The following is a 19,332-nucleotide window of genomic DNA, read 5'->3' as shown; positions in this document are numbered from 1 at the left end:
TTTATGGAGTCACAGTGAAGGGTTTGATTCAGGCTGGACAAGTAGGTACTGTAGTTTAATCTACAGACATGACGCTTTAACATGTGTGCTAAATAATCTGATTTCCTACCAGATAGAGTCGCTTTGATGCTTCTTATTCTGATGCTGCTTCTCTTCATGGCCTGAGAAATTACAGTTCAGCACAAAGCCCATAAAACAAAGCACTTTAAACCTAACCAGCCTCTTTCTGCTCTCAGACTAGAGAGCTGGAACAATCTTCTTCAAAACCTAGTGTAGCTGGCAAATATTGACTTTAAATTTGGTGCGTTGCCCGACATGAGCTCAGTCAATTTAAAAGAATGAATGTGTAAACATCACAAATGTTGACTCCACAGTTCTGCTCTATCCTAAGTTTATGGTTTTCTGCTGTAAATATTTAGATTTAATTGTGCACAATCATTTGAGTTCAGCTTACTAAGCCTGAAAAGTCTAGAAAAAAAAAAAAAAGATAGATCATATAACCTAACCAATAAAACCTAATTTTTTTGTGTATATACTTCAGGGTCCCAATGCTCTTGTGACATACACCATCATCAGTGGGGCAGAAGACAGTTTTCGCATCGACCCTGAATCTGGTGATCTGATCGCCACCAAGAAACTGGACCGGGAGCGGCGTTCAAAATATTCCCTTCTGGTGCGGGCAGACGATGGGAAACAGTCATCTGACATGAGGCTGAACATCACGGTCAAGGACGTCAATGACCACACGCCCAAGTTCTCCCGTTCAACATACTCGTTTGATATCCCTGAAGACACGGCGCCAGGTGAGGCCTTCGTGTCACTCAGTAAAGGATTCAGTCGTGACTGTGCAATGTAAAAAATCCACAGAATGTAGACAGAGAAGAAGGTCGTAAACTCAGACAGGCAATGTTTTGTCTCCTGCAGAAGCCCTTAGATTGGACAGCTCTGCTAAGGTCATTAAGAACCTCAAATTATTAGCAGCTTCTAAAAGTACTTTTTTGCATTTTTAACTGCCCTCCCAAATCCTCTACTTTCCTCAGGGGGAAAATTAAGAGTTTAATCACACAAAGGGACAGTAACTGATATTTGATTTATATGGAAATCAGCAACCAGTAGGATTTACAACAATACTGACGACTGTTTGGCAGAGCTTCTTCATTCCTCACACTGCTTCAATTACCAGAAAAAAACAAATACAAGGCACAAAAGTTTAGTAATCATATAAGAAGCCACAGAAGAATGTCCAGTGAAGATTTACTGATCATACAAAGTCATAATAAAAGCTTGTTATCTGTAGCTGTTTGCTCAGCTATAGCGATGTCTTCATGCCTAGAATACCTACTTAAATAACAATGAATGGAGGAATTGTGGTTCAAAAGCAACTGAGGCCAACTTTAAAAACACTATATTTTAGCAACTGGTGGAGCAATTACTGGAGTCATCGGTATGAATAAATAGCCCTGTGATCCCCTGCAGATATATTAAATCAATTTTGCTCTTTTGTTTTGGCAGTAAAATCAAGTTTCTTGTCCGACTCTCACAGGCTCCATCGTGGCAGCGATCCTGGCCAGCGACTCTGACTCGGGGGTGAATGGTGAGGTCACCTACTCGCTGGAGGAAGACAGCAAGGATGGGACGTTCCTTTTGAACCCTGTGACGGGAGTTTTCAACGTGACGCATCAGCTGGACTACGAAACACAGCAGTATTACATTCTGACAGTGAGAGCCCAGGATGGTGGGGGACAGGCCAGCACAGTCAGGGTGTACTTTAACGTCCTGGACGTGAATGACAACCCGCCCATCTTCAACAACACCGTGTACAGCACGTCTGTCTCTGAGAGTCTGCCACCTGGATCCAGCATCATCACTGTTGGAGCCAGTGATGCTGATGATGGTACATACTCATGGGAAACTACACAGAATATGTAGTTGTCAAATTTAATGCAAATGTAAATTATAGGTGACGGTAACTTATTAAATTTTAATGCATTTAGCAGTATTTCCAAATGAGGCGAGACAAATATGTCAGGAGACATATTCTAAGGTTAAATCCTTCTAAAGCATCCCAGACATGTCTAGTAGTATATTTAAAGAAAACAGTTCTCTGACAGTGTTTTAAGCAGTAATGTACTTTCATGGAGTTTGACATGTGAGAGCCATAGAGATCCATTTGATCTCACCCTGTGATTTTGTTATGAGAGTTGGTTACACAGCAGCTCTCAAACCTAAATTCCGTTTTTCATTTTTATTTTGCGTCACACATGAATGGTTTGATGAAATACAACATATTCCCCATATGATTAAGTGGCTTGAGTTATTTCTGCGTTTCAGGTGGTGGGTTTCGAGTTTGTGAAGTACCGTGTGGTATTTGAACAGTCGCCGCTACTCTCCTCTGCTGTAATTACTGCTTCACCCAGGCCTAATGTGGTTATAGTGACCTACATTCCTGGGAAATACGTTGCCTAGTTCTCAAACAGTTTGGCTTCCCCCTGCACTGTCCGCATAATCTGACCACACTGTCTTCTCAGATATATAGATGTCATTTTTCCACTGTCAAAATAAAACACTGCCATTGTTAGCACTTCCTAAGCCCTGACCCCCAGCCCAGACTTTGTCCCTACGCTACGCGTGTAGCCTAAACTTAGGTGGAAGTAGCACTCAAACTTTTGATAAGGGATTACTTGTGTACTGTAAATATACGCTGGAGTGTGGGAAGCTTCCAGCACTTTCCACATGAATACCCCTTTGAGTTGAATTACAGACGCTCAATTTAAGCTCATTTTAACCCCCAACTGCAGCAAAGTGCTGCATATTAGGCTAAATCTCAAGGTTAGATAGTTTGCTCACACTGTAGTTGTGTCATCAAAATAAATGTTTCATTTGTGAGGGATTTTCCAAAATGGCACAACTGCACTATCAGTTTAGGAAGTGGTTTAACTCTGGTGTTTTTCTTTTGATAGCAATTTGTCAAACAGAATGAATAGATTGTCCACATGGAGGACAGGAGTAGCTGCCGGAGTTCCAGCTGTTGCATATGAACAATTTATGGAAATGGACGTTGATAACGAATATAAGTACCTATTCCAGACACATACAGCTGAACGGTCACAGCTGGAACAATGGGCGCCAGTCACAAATATAAAAATCAGCCCCTACTGCACAGAACAAGGTTTTTGTTCAAGGTTGCATTAGATGGTTCCCCTTTTTTTTTTTTTTTAATCTAAGACAAAACTTTTAGCCTATTTGTACAAAACAGCATCATCCCAGTTTAGCTCAACTGCATTAATGAAGTCGCCATGTCCATTTTACTAGAAACAAAAACAGCAGTAGATTAGTCAACAGATTTGTTACATATTCGTGGTAATTTAAAAACTAATGTAAAAAACTTTACCCAGTAATTGAAACATAGCTTTGAAATAATTTTGTTGTCATTATTCTTCTCTTCTGTTTCCCGTGTTTTCCAGGCCCAAATGCCCAGCTCCTCTACAAAATTGCATCAGGTGATCCCCAGGGCCATTTTGTCATCAGCAAAGATGGAGAACTCCAAACCAAGAAGACCTTAGACAGAGAAACTCAGTCCTTCTACAACCTGGTGATCACAGTCAATGATCTTCCTCCACCCCCCATGACCCGCTTCACCAGCACTGCTCAGGTGTCCATCATTCTCCTGGATGTCAACGACTGCTCACCGACCTTCACCTCCCAGAAAATGACCTACATCCAGGAGAACACGCCAGTGGACACGGTGGTGTTTACCGCCCAGGCCACAGATGCTGACAGTGGGCCCAACAGCTATGTCGAGTACTCCCTCAGAGGACCTTATGGTAATAAGTTCAGCATTGGTACAATTGATGGAGAGGTGAGGTTGGTTGGGGAACTTGACCGAGAGGAGCTTTCCAACTATACCCTCACAGTCGTAGCTACAGATAAAGGAGAACCTCCTCTCTCTTCAACCATGGATGTGACTATGATGATACTGGACGTCAACGACAACACACCGAGCTTCTCGCAGAATATCTACGACATAGAGATCGAGGAGAACACCTTGACAGGGACTGATGTCATCCAGGTGTTTGCCACTGATGCTGACGAGGGCACCAATGGACAGATTCGATTTTCTATCTCAGGAGGCAACACTAACTCCGATTTCAGGATCGATTCTGTCACAGGGGTGATTTCAGTGGCCAAGCAGCTGGACCGTGAAGCACGTTCGTCCTATTCACTGGTGGTCCAAGCGGCCGACCGTGGCAGCAGCCCCAGGGTGGACCGTGCAACAGTCAACATTGTGCTGCTGGATGTCAACGACTGCTCACCAGTGTTCGAGCTCTCTCCTTACAGTGTCAATGTGCAGGAGAACCTGGAGAACCTACCCAAAACCATCCTGCAGGTCAGTATGTTTGTTTACTTTATTCTGCGAAGACATGAATTGAAATTTAAGCAGTCAGGACGTCATTAACATTCACAGACAGAGTGAAAAGAAGGCAGTGTTTTAAATAACAGTCCTAAGACTTAAACAAGCTAATGCTTTAACCACATTTCTAGTAATACTAACTTAATAAGGGTAGGTATGTGAGCAGTAATAGTGCACTAACCCCTAAGCACGGTGGTCTTATTTTACTAAATGCCATGACTGAAATGATAAAGAAATGATATACGACTGCAATTTGCTCTGCACAATTAGGGTTTTATAAGGTTTCACCGAAATATGAAACTGGACCAAATTGCATGAAGAAGCAATTAAAGTTGTAACTACTCTGATGACTAAATGAGCCATATATAAAAAATGGAGGGAGAGAACTGACTTCCAGTGACGGAGTAATTCTTCTATTTTCTTATACCTTCTGAGCAAAATCAGTCATGTGGTGGGAAAGAGCTTTGCCACACAAGCACATGTCTTTCCCTGTCTGCAGTACGCCTGGCAAGGACGCCAGGGAAGCCCACAATGCATTTCAGCACAGCAGCGAGTAGATTAGTGCTGCAGGATGAGGGGAAAGTCAGACGGGCTAATAGTTTCATGCCTAGAAACTGCTGAATGAATGTCTGTCCTTAATCCCCACAGCGAATGGGTATGAAAAAGAGCAGAGGATGCATTTGTGACTTTTTTTTTTTTGGTATTTTCAGGAAAATGATTATTCAAAGTGAATTGGTAATAATCTGCTTTCCCCCAACAATTGGCTTCACACTGAGCTGAGTGATAGTAATTATCCCTCAGCTGCTTCAGGGAGGATTGTGGTGCTGCTGGGTTTCTCCCAGCCAGTGTGATGTGAGCGAGATGCTCTTTACAATAAAAAAAAGTCATCCTAGAATTTAAAACGACTGCAATTCATCTAATATCAGCTACTTCATTTGGTCACTATCTGTGCAGCCCAAAAAAGCCCAAGCCCATCTCATGATTGAGAGATCAAGATCAATAGTTTCAAAGGTATTTTACTTTAAGTGACTATATAACTTTTGCTTATTAAGGTAGAAAAGTGTGGACTTACACAGAAGGAAATGTTGGAAACGTTTCTAAGACTTCTCAGATAGTTTTAGTAACTTTGTTTTGCAATGTCATTAATTAAACACAATTATAGCTCATCTCATTATAGCTGCCGCTGATAATGTCAAACATGTTTCTTCTTCCAAAGAAAAAGTTCCAAAAACCTCCATAAAGTCTCATTTCTGTTTTTTTTTTTTGTTTTTTTTTTCTCAGGTTGTTGCCAGAGACGACGACCAAGGTGCTAACAGTCAGCTGAGCTACATGCTCACTGGTGGAAACGATGAGGGCGTGTTCAGCCTGTCTTCCAGTGGTCTGCTCAGCCTGACCCAGACCCTGGACCGTGAGGCTCATGGGAAATACGTCCTGCTGATCACCGCCACTGACTCAGGTACAACCACAGTGGAGGTTTGGATCTGTGGGGCTGTATTGGCATGTTTGATAGTTGTTCAGTAGAAGATGACTGTATGCTGACTTCGCAGTTTTATGATTCACTGAGTGTTTGTATGTGTCTGAATTAGTATCATGTTCAACTTCAGGCCACGAAATTGACTCAAAAACAAGATTTTCATAAACTATCAGCGTTTTTATTTATATGTAGTTTTCTTCTTCTGTGGCACAATGACCAAGACATTTGGCAGTTTTTAACTTTCAAAATAGCGGCTCCTTTTTGACCTATTCCCCAGAAGTCCTCTCAGTGGGCTCAATTGAATTGCATCCTCTGTTTATTTGGATATGGTGGTAAAGCTTGTTATAACCAGATAAAAGCTTAACTTGTTATTGCATAGAGGCCAGTTAATGTGCAGTTAAAGGAGTACATGCATATCCCCGTCGCAGCCAAATCACACGGTATCCCAGTTAAATATATGTTTCCCTGAGCTGCTCTGGCACAGCCGTCATGGTCTGAGGGTGGTTCTGTTTCATTCCTGCACTGACCATGTGACTGTTCATAACGCTGTGTATTTTTGACTGTGCAAGGCTTTGGTGAGAACTGGGACAATGTTGCAAGGAGTGTCTTGTTTTTGTAAAATGGAAGATGCTTTTCCATAAAAAAGAAACTGTTGATTATTTTGCATTAGTGAGAAAGATGTTTGCATTTTGAGTAGTATTTCCATTATATGTGTATATCAACCCAACATTTTTAGATGGCTGTCTAAATAACAGCAATTCGTTATATACTTTCTGCATGTTTTGTTAAGATTGTCTTGCTTTCTGTGTTTTTAGAGGTCTGTGCCACATGGACAAGGTTGCCCAAAAAGCGAACATACTAATTAGGATTCGATCCCTTTTTGTATGTTTCACAAGGAGTCCATATTTAGAGCCCTGACAACAATTCCAAAATATTTTGACAGGATGTTTCAGTACATTGTTGGTAGGAGACAGAAAGAAGGATTTGGGGTAGAATATCAAAATATCAAAAACCCCATAATCATGGTACAGGCCAAATTACCCAGAAGCATTTTCTCACATTTTTGAGGCCTCAGCTGAGACAGTGAAGGAAAATGGTTCTCCCAGGCGCTATCTGGCAGGAAATGTTGAAGGTGGATGGTGCAGACGTGTCTCCAAGTCTTCTGTCTACCGTGACCCATTTTCAACCGCAGTCAGACAGTCATCTTAACATGTTAAAGTCTGCCTTTATCTTCTACTGCTGTATTTGTAACAGAGAGAAAATGCTGAAGAGGACTCATCATCCAGGGTCCTCAGTCTGTAAAGGTCTTATTCTACAGGCCAAGGACTGAAGCCGTCCAAAAATACAGTCTGTTGTCATGTCATGATTGGTGTTTATGTAAAAGCTTAGGCACAGTGCCCTCAAAACACTTCATCATGACCAAAAGTGATCATTTTCAAATTTAACAGCAGCAATTTTAGATCAGACAAATCTTTCTCCACCTCTTTTTTTTCTCATGTTCTGTGAAAAACCATAACTGTGGTATATAGTGGTCCGGCTTCAGCGAAGTGAAGTCTTTTATCTTGGTCTGAGCGAGGCGTCAGGAGCCTCTTTGCTGTCCAGAAACTGATGGAAACAAAAGACTCTCTAGATGCTGGTTCTCATAATGTGTTCTGGCTCGGGAGATCAGCAGAATTTGGCAAACTTCTGCCATTATTTAAAAACTAAGCACAGCCCCCTACAACATGGCATCCATACAAAGGCATCCATACATAAAGGTGTTTTACAAGGCATCTTGTAGAGAGAACTCGAAGCTCAGACCTGGGATGTTGTTGTTTCTTTTTTCTCTCTTTCTTGTTTATGGAAAGTTTTTTTTTTGCAGCATTTCTGAGTTAACAAGTTGTGCAGATATCTGGGGATATTTGTAAGCTACAGGGTCCTTGGCTGATCTTACTGCTCGGCCAACATCTGGATCAGCTCTAGGCAACTCAGTCGTTTAAACCACTGCTTAGCAAGATACAAGTTATACTTGCTTTGTATAATGTATGAGTTGTGCAGCGTCAGTTCAAAAGTTTTTTGCCAGTGTTGCTGCATTAGATGAAGAAAAATGTTTTTATGCATTTAGCAGCTGGATTTCTGCAGGTTCTTGCAGCACCAATTAGCACCAAAAACTTCATTTATTCCATTCTCCGAACAGTTCACGTTAGTCTTTATAATCTCCATACAACTTTGTATAATGTGAAGAAACTAGATTCTTTTCTGTGGATTATGTGTAATGTAGCTAGAAGCTTGTTTTTCCTAATGGTGTCCAACTGTGGAACATTGAGTTCCAGCTGTCTGGTCATTGAGAAGAAAAGTTAAGATAAAACTGAGATTAAATTAAGCAGATAAACTGGTTTGTGAGCTCGTTGATGTATCGTGTCTGTATGTTTGCTGCAACCTGTGTCTGCACTTATGGATGTGTGTGTATTAATGTGGGTGCATGCATTCAGCGGTGTGTGTGTTTATCCATTTGTGTTTGTGTATTATGTGAGTTTGTGTGAGTCTGCGTGTGGTGGTGATAGCGTCCTTGGGGTGCATTGACATGCACTGCATTTGGTCACATTTATTAAAGCGAAGGCACAGTAAATCCCTCGGCCCATGCCTATTATAGCGGATACGCTCGCAAAGAAATCCCATGTCTTTCACATCCCTCCAGCACATCGCTCCATAGTGCCACACTGTTTGTATATGGCCTTTTGGCTTGCGGGTGATGGGAAGTTTTTGGGGGGCTAAACGGCCATTTAGCAGATAAAGAATTTTAATGACCACCCCCCTTTAAAAGCAGGATCTTTTATTCTCTTAAATGGCTCCCATGACTCTGGTGTGTCAACCCTTCAGTCTTTCTGAGTTTTTTATTATCATTAGCTGGATAAGGGTCTGTCAATCTCCAGTCTGCCATCAAAAATTGAACCTTAGCATATACTTCTCTGCCATATTATGCAAATTGACTTAAATAACTGTCAGTACTGGTATCACGGTGTTGAAACGTGGCTAGTGTATTGCTAGATCACTGTCCAGTGCATACCACAATAAATCTTTAATGGGGTCCATTTCTAAGGGTTTCAGCCAGTCTGCAATCTAGTGGCAACACAAGACTCAGCCAGATAAAATATCAGGTTCTTCAAATGAACTTTAACAGAGCAGTAACATTCTGGATCAGCTCTTAAAAAACTTTGCAGTAACAATGTGGTCTTGCAGAGTTTTTTCCTATCGCCTGTTTTCTCTTTTCCACTCCCTGGTAAACCCTTTAACAACTGCTGGATCTGAATGTTTTTGTAAATAGCTTTGGTAAGTAATGGGGGGTTTAAAATTATTAGTGCATTGGCCTTGCACTTTTTAATGATGTTTATTTTCTCTGTTTCTCTTAGGACCCTGGTTCTCACAAACCTAATTTTACCATAACTAGTTGTAGCATTGCACAACTTGCTTTTCTCTTTAAATAACTTTATGTGTAAGTATGAATGTTTTCACCAAAACACCTTTCCTAAGTCATATTTCAAATTTATATGATCCATGTATGCACATTATAGAGTTGTAGTATTATCAGCAAGTTATACTGCCAGTATCTGTTTTCCACCTCTCACACTGGTTTATGATGTACTGGCATCGTGGTGTCACACTCGCTGAATGGTCCACAGACGCACTGCTAAATAGAGATTTCTAAATATTCAACAACGCAGCAAATAAAAGCGCCATTGTAATAAAAACACAAAAGGCAAATCACTTCATTAAGTTTCACCACAGACTCTAAAATATGAGGAAAGGCAGCTCTTTTTTTTTGTCCATTGACAGGCTTCCCTTGTTCGCCTGCAAACCACCAAACCATATCCATAACATATGGGAAAGAAATTATGCAAACGCATTCAGACGCAGCACTCCATAAATAACTTGCAAGCTGTATAATATTTTAGGTTTAATTTGACGAATGCCTCTGAGGCTGCCGCATTATTAGAAATATTCCTTCCCCCGTACACCGGGTAGCAGCTTTGAGCGTTCTGCTGAGATATCCCTTTCACTCTTTTGCTTGTTAACTGTGAGAAAACCTCTGTTTACTCTGTTATGTTTGGCAAACTGTTCAGTGGGACAGCTCGCACCCTGCACTCAGCTCCACCAAGGCCATTCATGGGTGTTGGATGGGGTCGCATTAAAAGAAGCTTTGTCGCAAAGCAACAGGTTCTCAGAGGCAGAAAAATGTCAGTTTTACTTTGATGGAAGCCAATTCTCTCTCCCTGAGTAATGATGTGTTTTATTTACGCTGTCTCTTAAGAACATAGTCTAGCTGCAGTCCATAAACCGTAATTAACCGTTTAGCCTTAAGCTTCAGGCTACAGATGGGCTGTCTTATAAATTTACACAATCATCCATCTTCCTTCAGTCGACCTGTCCTGGACTTCTCAGTTTAATGAACCTGGTTGTTTGGACATCCCAGCTTCATCCTGTGTACAGCTCAGCTCAATTCTGTTTTTCGATAAAACATTGGTCAGTCATATATTTAAGGAAGAGATTATCTGTTGTGCCAGCAGAGACACTCAAACATGCTTCTTAGCACGGCTTAGACTGAGCAACTCGAGGCACTCAGGCTTTCCCAGGAGGTGGGTGCTGCTGTTTCCTTCAGATCAACCCCCTGCAAGGCTTTCACAGCAGTGTGCACCCTCATAGCAGCTGCAGCTGTCAGAATACAGATAGCTTAATTGTCATTAACACATGTATCTATACCCCCTCTGGTTCAGAAAGTATGGCCACGGCACCTTCTTGGAGGTTAATGTGATTTGTCCAGTGGTAATGTACACTAATAAGGTGCTTAAACCCTGCCATATGTTTATGCTAGACAATGCTTCTGGGTTGAGAGGCTTACAAAGAAAACTGTCTGTGGATGCGACAGATGGTCAGCTGGTCTAGTTTACTGTCAGGGTCCTGAAAGCTTGTTATTTTGGACACAGATTCTTTGGGGTTATTATGGGTTTTTCCATTTTCTCCAAATGGAATCTACACTGAAAGATTCTCCTTAGATCTGAGCTCAGAAGCAACAATGAAATATTAGAGTTGGTAGAGGAAAATGTCTGTTTTGGTTGTCACTGTCCCAACTGTGTCATCCCCAGATCTAAAGGGAATGTGCTGTGTTTGATTAAATTATAATGGTTTCTAGATTCAGCTAAAGGGGAGGAATCCTCATGTGGCTTGAGCACTTTGAGCTCCCTGACAGATAGACTCGCTTTGTGTGACACGAGGTGCACCGACGCCAGGGTCTTTCTGCTTTATCCCATAGTGTAATGGCTGCTCACAGGGCAGAAACAGTAATTTGAATACCCAGAGTCTGATGTCTGAGGAGAAAACGCTCCGACTTGGAGACAGGGTTATCACCAGGGTTTAGTTCAGACATATCCTTTATGGTATCCATACCACTTCAGAGCTCTCTGGGCTAAACCGCCTCATGGAAACATGGTACCACAAGGTCCACTATTTTCTTTACTGATTTGAAGAGCATGCTTTTCTGGATTCAAATCCCATTTCCTTGTGTGCAATAATAACCAAAATGAATCTGGATCAAATATATATACACACACACACACACACACACAATTGGCTGGAATGTAAGCGATGAGTGGCATTTATTTCCAAAACACTTTTCTAGCCACAGTAAAATTGCTCTGTAAATGAACACAGTTTATCTTGCATTTTGGGTGATGGTGTTGATAAGTTCTCAGTGTGTGGTTAATACTGATGATGTGAAGCTGTAATCACCACGAGAGCAGTGTCAGATCATGGAGGTTTGCCTTCCTAACTGACCTGAGATTAACCCCTGAAATAAGATTATACTTCAGGCAGAACTGAGGTAGCGCCTTGATTACCTTATCTGTTTTGGCCAACATGTCATCTACAAATTACAGGTCTTTAAGCCTAATGGTAATAAGAATGCAAACATTTTAGTTTCTCACACTAATTGTCTGCTGTGAAATATGCACAAAGGAGTGTTTTGGGATCTTATTCAGTAGTAGTTCATCGTGATTGTATTTCATTGTGACTGACAACACAAGCACTGCATCTTCAAATGTCACATACAGGATGAAAACACTAAAAATAGACTGAAACAGGCTGAGGCATATAAAAAAAAAAAGGAAAATCTACAGTGCTCCTGCAAAGAAAGGGTCTGAGTAATGATTTGCCAATGGAAAAAATATTTTTCTAACCACAGTGCATGGCAGCCACTGGTAGGCAGCTGACTTCCTGCTGCAAATTTCCAGCAGCACTTTCCAGGACAAAATGATGTCATTTTGTCGTATGGTGGTGGGGCCAGGTTGAGTGCTGCCAGATTCAGGCATATTTCTTTGCCATATCCTCCCACCAACACGTTCCCTGCCTTGAGCCGCAGCGCACAAGGTGACACCCACCTCGGCTGCAGTCGTCTCTAAATCATTGACCCTGACACTCTTCCCTGGGCTTTGCCAGATTCCAGCAAAGTCTGTTTGGAGAAGATGCTGGGATTTTCAACACTCCTGGAGAACATTTCTCTCCTGTTGAGTCACTCACCCCAAAAAAAGAAGAAAGAGATGGAGGTCATTTGGCACAAAAAAAAAAAAAAGAACATGCTCTGGGATTGTTTTACTTACTATTACAGGTATGGTGTTCAGAGGAAATGTAAGAATAGGAAGCAGGCGACATACTGATCTGCAATGTTGACCTTAACCATAACTTCCATTTACATATGTTTGCATACCTGCCAAGATACAGTGTTCCTTGACGACTAAATCTGTCAGCCCACGTGATGTAACTAGATAGATCTAAACTATTTACACATCGAACAGCAGGTTTGGGTGGAAACAGCTGCCAGGGGTTATGTGATATTAGTGAGACCCAGGAGGCTACAGAGGCACGTCCTGAGGCTGCATAGAGCCCCACGATGATGTGAGAAGTGATACACCAAAAAAATATGAATAATGCTCCGTTTGAACCCACGGCTGTCACCCAGGGCAGGGTTAGCACAGGGTCACACAGAGGAGAGTCAGGGGCTTTGGGAGTATTTCAGTATAGAAGGTGTTCTCCAAAGGGGTTGGGGTGTATTTGCTCTGTGGTTACTAAGAATTAACTGGGGTAACAGTGTCCTGTGCTCCAGAGTCCCTGGTGTGTTCAGTGACCATGGGTTGGGTTGGGTGGGGGCGGAGGGGTTGCTTCTTCCAGCTCTGTAAACAGGTTGTGATATCACATCCTGTCCAAAACTAAAATGCCTGGAAGGGGAGCAATGCATACACACAAACACACACTTACTCACACACACACACACACACACACACACACACACACACACACCCACTGACACACACTCGGCTAGCCTTGTAGCCTGGCCTCCTTCCGCTCGTCGCAGGAGGAAACAATGCCATTGAAATGCAGCGACTACACACACTGTTTGACAGGAGGCAGCTTGAGTTCAGCTGGCTTGAGACTCAAACACAAATATTTTCTTCATATACTCAATGTTTTGGTAGGAGCTAATGGCTTTTGTAGACAAAGCCACTTAGCTCTCAGCGGCTCTGGCCTTTAGAGAACATCTTTGATCAACAACAGTCTTAGTGAGTTGCTGACTGTCAAACACACTTAGCCTGGCAGCAGCAGCAGCAGCTCAGCAACTTGAAGGGATACAGACACCTTGCTGACTTGGACCGCTCCTCAATTAAGCGGATCAGTTGAACTCTAATCTGTTGCTATGGCAACGTCCTAAATGACGACTCATGTCAATTGAGTCTAACAGGTGTGCTAGAAAGCTGCAGTCATGTATGATGCTGATTATGTAATCCTGCTGACACATGTTGTGGTCCTTTTGATTACATAACGGGCCTGTGATGATCCACTAGGGACTGGATGCTGCCTGAACTTCAAACCACAATTTACATTTTCCTCTTGGATTATGTTTCTACCGCTGTTAATTCTTTGCATTTGATACCAAATTTGTTGTCAGGTGTTCCTGTTTAAAGGATTTCAGAGTATTATGTTTATAAGCAATATTACTTTATCCACAAATATTTGTAAAGGTGGAAATGCATAATCACGTTAAAATGCAACATTGCCTATATTTGGTTATAAACACGGGATTCTTAAAATGTCCGCAAAATCTTAGCTTGCACTGCAGAGGACATGACTCACTGGTAATGAGTCACTGAAGATTAGTGTTGTATGGTTTCTGGGTCTCTTCTGGGATAAAAAATGTTTAGCTTACCTCTGTTTGTGTCCTTTATTTGGCTTCTGGTATTCAGCTGTGTTTATCCTGAATGTGCATGTTAGCCACTTCTGTTCTGACCAGAAAACCTGGATATATGACCAGCTTAGGGTCGAATGTCTGTTTATTATCTTAAAGCCAGGGAGTGAAGTGATGTTATAGTAAACTATTTCAAATCTCATTTTCTGAGGAATCCCTTGACCTCCTGTGGTGGTCTCAAAGTCCACAGTAATGTTCACATTTGATGATCTTTTTTTTTTTTTTTTCTCATCTTTGCCCACGAGGCGGTCACAGTTTAGTGTCAGCAACTCACCGGCAGCTGCAGAGCTTGTAGGGGATTTTCCTTCTTGCTCAAGGACACTTTAGTTGGTGCATCACTGTTTGAGGGGGTTTATATTCTGTTTGTAAAGTGTGGATGTTACATCGATACCTCAGTGCCATTTCGGCATGGGCTGTAAGTTAAGTTAAGTTATTACCCTTATTAATCCCACAATGGGGAAATTGCATTACCACCCAAAGTGCACACACACCCATTGCTGCGGCGCCCAGGGAGCAGTTGGGGGTTTGGTGCCTTGCTCAAGGGCTCACCTCAGTCATGGTATTGAAGGTGGAGAGAGCGCTGGCTTTTCACTCCGCCCCACCTACAATTCCTGCCGGATCTGAGACTCGAACTCGAGTCCATAACCGAGTTTTGATTGGTTAGATTTATAGTCTTGTCTACTCAGTTTTTGATCAGATAGTTCCTCACTTATAATTCTGCAAACTTTATACAGTACTTTTTTGGGAAAGGTCAACTGTTAAGACAATATTTCACCTATTAGCATGTTAACAAAAAGAACGGCTGAGGCTGATGGGAAAGTCATACATTTTGCATGTTTTGGGGAATCTAAAAATTTGGCTTGATGAGGCCATTAGATGAAAAAAGTTTGTCCTCTAGGGACCTTGGGAGTATAGAGCAAATTTTACAGTCATCCATCTGTTAGTGTTTAAGATATTTCAGTCTGAGGCACATCACCCAGCACAGAGACATACCACTAGCCTGGCTAAAACAATTTTAATAATACATAAACTTCGTGCCGGTGCAATAAGTCTCAGCGTGTCTAAAAGCAAAACAGATTTCTGTGCTGTGCTCATGTTTCCATTTCACCTTTTTTTGTTTTTTGTGACCTGCAATATGACAGAAAGGAGTCATTCCATCATCTCAGGAGACGACTGAGGGAAAAATAATTAATCTGACTTCCAAATGAGAGCATATAATGTTGCCCCGATTTTCTCATGTTTATCAGATACAGTGTGCTGGCTAAACAATAGAGCCACAGTGTCCCTGAAGCTTTCATTTTTGACCCTCAACACTTTCTTTTCATAGATTCATTATGTTTGGATTCTGCACAGCTCTGCATAAAGAGGGGATTTGGTGGCCAGCGGCCAAATGTTTTCTATTTCTCTTATTAATCCAGGACTCTATGGTACACAAGTTCAAGCATCTGATGTTTTCAACAGCTGAGTACACAGGCACAGGAGACACAAGCTCAGGATCGTGTATGTTTTTATTTGGGCATATTATAGTTGACACATTCACATTTATTCCTGCAGAGACCTGCAGGAGGGAGCAACTGCATGGTGGAGACTAATTCAACTTGCAGATCTCAGCTTTTCTCAATCCTCAGGTGTTCTCTGTCCTTGTGTCAATATGCAAACAGTGTAAACATATGCAAATAATTATGAGATTAAAACAGCTCCAGTCTTCTAAAGATGCCCCTAAATCCTGTATTGTGACTTTAAGTAACAAGATATTCTAAAGGGCAACTCATACAAGGCAGATGTCTGAATCTCTTTTTTCACTTCAGGTTTTTCTGCATTGCAGCTCATTTTCATCTGCTATTGATTTAAATCCATCCCCCTAGGGCCTGCATGCCCCGTTTCGTCACCCACTCCGGGAGAAAAACGGTTAGATTTTTGCTGAAAATAGCACTTCTCCTTGCTCAGATTCCACAGACTAACTCGCTCAGTGCCGTGCACCTTAAAATAGATACCTCTCTGTAGAGATTAAATCTGCCAATGTCCAGGACCCCAGGAAGGACGCCTGAAAGATTTGGTTTCAGAGACATTAAGCCCTTTTGATGTGTTGTGGGCTGATGTGTGTTGATGTGGCAGTACGGCTGATTGAAACCCAAACCGGTGGCCAGAGACATTTGCTTGAATTAAATGCAGCAGGAGTACTGTGGCTGATTCCTTGCAGAAGTATGAATAGGTTCAGTGTGGATCTTGCAGCAAATGACAAGTCATGTACAATAAGTTGCCTAAAGTCAAAATGGCTTTAATGGCGCTCACATGTTTCTGTGACCCTCTTACCAGCTTGCTGGGGCATGAAAAGGAGTTTTAACTATGTTCAGGTATGTCATGTGAAGGAAAAGCAATTAGTAGCTTCTGTCCAGGCCAGCGAGACTTTTTCTTCTTCACTTCAATTTACTGTGCTCACTGAAGGAACAGTAAACTTGTTTGTGTTGTTTCTCACAGTTCTTTTTCTTTTTCTTTACTCCCTCCATCTTCAGGTTCTCCGTCTCTGAGTGGAACTGGAACAGTAACGGTTCTGGTGGAAGACGTCAATGATAATGTCCCTGTTTTCACCTCCTCTACCTTCCACACCACTGTCAGGGAGGACGCCCCGACGGGGACAGATGTGCTATTGGTCAACAGCTCAGATGCAGACATGGGGGTCAACGGTGTTATAAGGTACTGAGACTGTGTTTGATCCTGAAGAGTACTTTACTCTTTGTTCTTATATTGTGAGAACAGAACTGTTGGTCAAAACGTTCTCACTATGAAGGATTTTCTTTCATTTGGTGTGTTTTTTTTTGTCTTGGTTGCTTGTGTATTATTTTTAGTGTTTTCTATGGGGGAGCGTGTCCACGTGGAAATGACATGCAACAAATGTCACACTCAAACTTGGTATCCCCTAAGGCTCCAAGGCCCCTCAGCCTGTTTACGTTAGCTCTACTCTGCAAATCACTTTTAATACAACTTATATATCAACTGTCATAAAAAAAGCCTGACTCTGAAACAGTTATTCCAGCCCTTTCAGTTGACAAACACTGTTTTTATATGGGAGCCTCATCCTGAAATGAAAAATGTCTACAGAAATAATTGTCTTAACCACCAAAAATGTAAAATAGCTTATTAATTTCTGGAATTAAAACCTTTATTAAAGTTGTATTTAGATTTCTACCACTAAAAGAAAAGAAGCAGATATAAAAATAAGAATAAAATTATACACCAGTAACAAATTACAGAAATTACCTCACAGTTTACATCACTCATTGTTTTCCAGGGAGCTTTGTTGGGAACTGTAGACAATTAGCACTGACAGTTTATTTTAGATTTTACTTTTTACCAGTGGAATAAAAGCTGTTGTGTTCATAAGACTAATGAAGCTATTACAATCCAGAGGAGATCTATGTCACTGTACAGTTCCAGTAACTGCTGTGAGTAATCAGGTCAGTTTGTAATTTGCGTTGATTCCCCGGTGTGAAAATACCCTTGCAGGACCAGGGTTTGGCCTGTCTTACGCCTCCACTGAAACAATTTATGTCAACACTGGCCGTGTCTAATTCCAGGCCGATGTTGCAGTTGATGACAGGAGTTTATGCAGCGAGTGCAAAGTTTTAATCAACACCCGAAATCATTGTTTGTGCTGCTATACTCAAGCTGGACAACAGCCTTTTCACACTCCCAGCCCCCTCCATAGAGGAGCTTGTAAGAGCTTCTGGCCAGTCTCTTTCAAGTCGGACACTGACTCAAGCCCGGCATCCTCCTCTCTTCTCGGTCACCCCACTGGGTACACGTTGGGGGGTACTACAGCAAGCTCTAGTTTCCCAAAACATGGTAATGAGGATGTTAATTGTCTGTGACAGTACGAGTTGTACCCATCAGGGGTTCAGGGGGCTCGAGGACTTTAATGGAGCCCAGAACTTGTTACCTTCAGTTATTAGATTCTCACAGCTGATTAAAAAGTAAATCTGATGCACAGATGCTTTTGGCCCTGCTTTAACAGTTTATGTTACTGATGACCAGGGAAGCTTTGCATCCTCCCTGCTTTCCCACGTCGTTCTGAAATTTGTCATACCATCTCTGGAAAGGAATGTTTTTTCAAGGGCCCTTTTCAGGCACCGGTGTCTGCATGTTTGTGTCAGTTTACATTTATGTCCGGGTCCTGCTGGAGACTCAGGAGATACAGAATGAAACATGATCTTTCTTTGAAAGCCAGAGGGTGTGGCCACTGAGTCCTGATGAGTGTGTGATGTGGTTGTGTGTGTATGTACTGTATGTACTTGTGTTTGCAGTATTGTATGTGTTAAATTTTAATAGGTATTGCATTTCTAATCATGTCTCTTTGTCCAAAATAACGTTGAATTAAATGTAATCAGATAAATCAAGTTCTCTGACTTCAGTGGTCAGAACAGCTTAAACCACAGAGAATATGAAGTTGGACGCCTCAGTCATTTAACCCACTGATTTAATCTAATGCCAGTACAATATATTGACCAGTACTGAGCACATTTCATCAGACCTGAGGTTTGAAACAGTGCCCTCTATGGGTCACACTGTGACAGTACAGAATAAGACCCTTCAGTCAGTGGCAGTGCAGGAAACATGATGACAAAACTGTGATTTGTTCAAGATGCAAGTAGAGCAGAGAATACTGACTTGTAGTAGATGTAAGTATTGGAAATGAGTGCCTTTGCATTCTGTCAGATAATACCACTGGAAGTTAGGGTTAACAACAATCCAAATTAAAAGTTACTGATTATATTGATTTGATTTTTGTGGTATCAAGCAATCCAACACAAATTGAGTCAATTATCTGACCCAACCACAGTCTCATGTTAATCAAAGGTTTTACTGACACATGTCCTTCTTTATGTTTATCTTTCCTACAGCTACAGCCTGAGCGGAGGACACGGTCAGTTCTCTGTCAACCCAGCTACAGGACAGATTATCACCAGCTCCCTGCTGGACCGAGAAGACAGGGCCAATTACCAGCTGCTGGTTGTGGCAACAGACGGAGGTCAGCCTGAGGGCTTGTCCAGCTCTGCCACTGTGTCCGTGACTGTCACCGACATCAACGACAACCCACCACACTTCCACCATCACCCCTACGTCACCCACATTCCCGCCTCTACTGGAGCAGGTTAGTGTATGTCCTGAAATGTGTCATGG

At 41.9% G+C, this 19,332-nt stretch overlaps 1 protein-coding gene across 1 annotated transcript in view; it reads left to right on the top strand.

Annotated features, from left to right (window-relative positions):
- Positions 1 to 19,332, top strand: part of fat4 (FAT atypical cadherin 4) — a 92,046-nt gene that overhangs the window by 52,101 nt on the left and 20,613 nt on the right. Inside the window, exons 3-8 of the mRNA XM_026330098.1 lie at positions 542 to 803; positions 1,544 to 1,894; positions 3,465 to 4,387; positions 5,693 to 5,867; positions 16,668 to 16,848; positions 19,053 to 19,303. Coding sequence (XP_026185883.1) covers positions 542 to 803; positions 1,544 to 1,894; positions 3,465 to 4,387; positions 5,693 to 5,867; positions 16,668 to 16,848; positions 19,053 to 19,303 — 2,143 coding nt within the window. The remainder of the gene's footprint in view (positions 1 to 541; positions 804 to 1,543; positions 1,895 to 3,464; positions 4,388 to 5,692; positions 5,868 to 16,667; positions 16,849 to 19,052; positions 19,304 to 19,332) is intronic.

This window comes from Mastacembelus armatus, chromosome 10 (genome assembly GCF_900324485.2).
Source record: "Mastacembelus armatus chromosome 10, fMasArm1.2, whole genome shotgun sequence".
In the NCBI taxonomy this organism is placed as follows: domain Eukaryota; kingdom Metazoa; phylum Chordata; class Actinopteri; order Synbranchiformes; family Mastacembelidae; genus Mastacembelus; species Mastacembelus armatus.
This window is presented reverse-complemented; position numbering and strand designations above follow the sequence as displayed.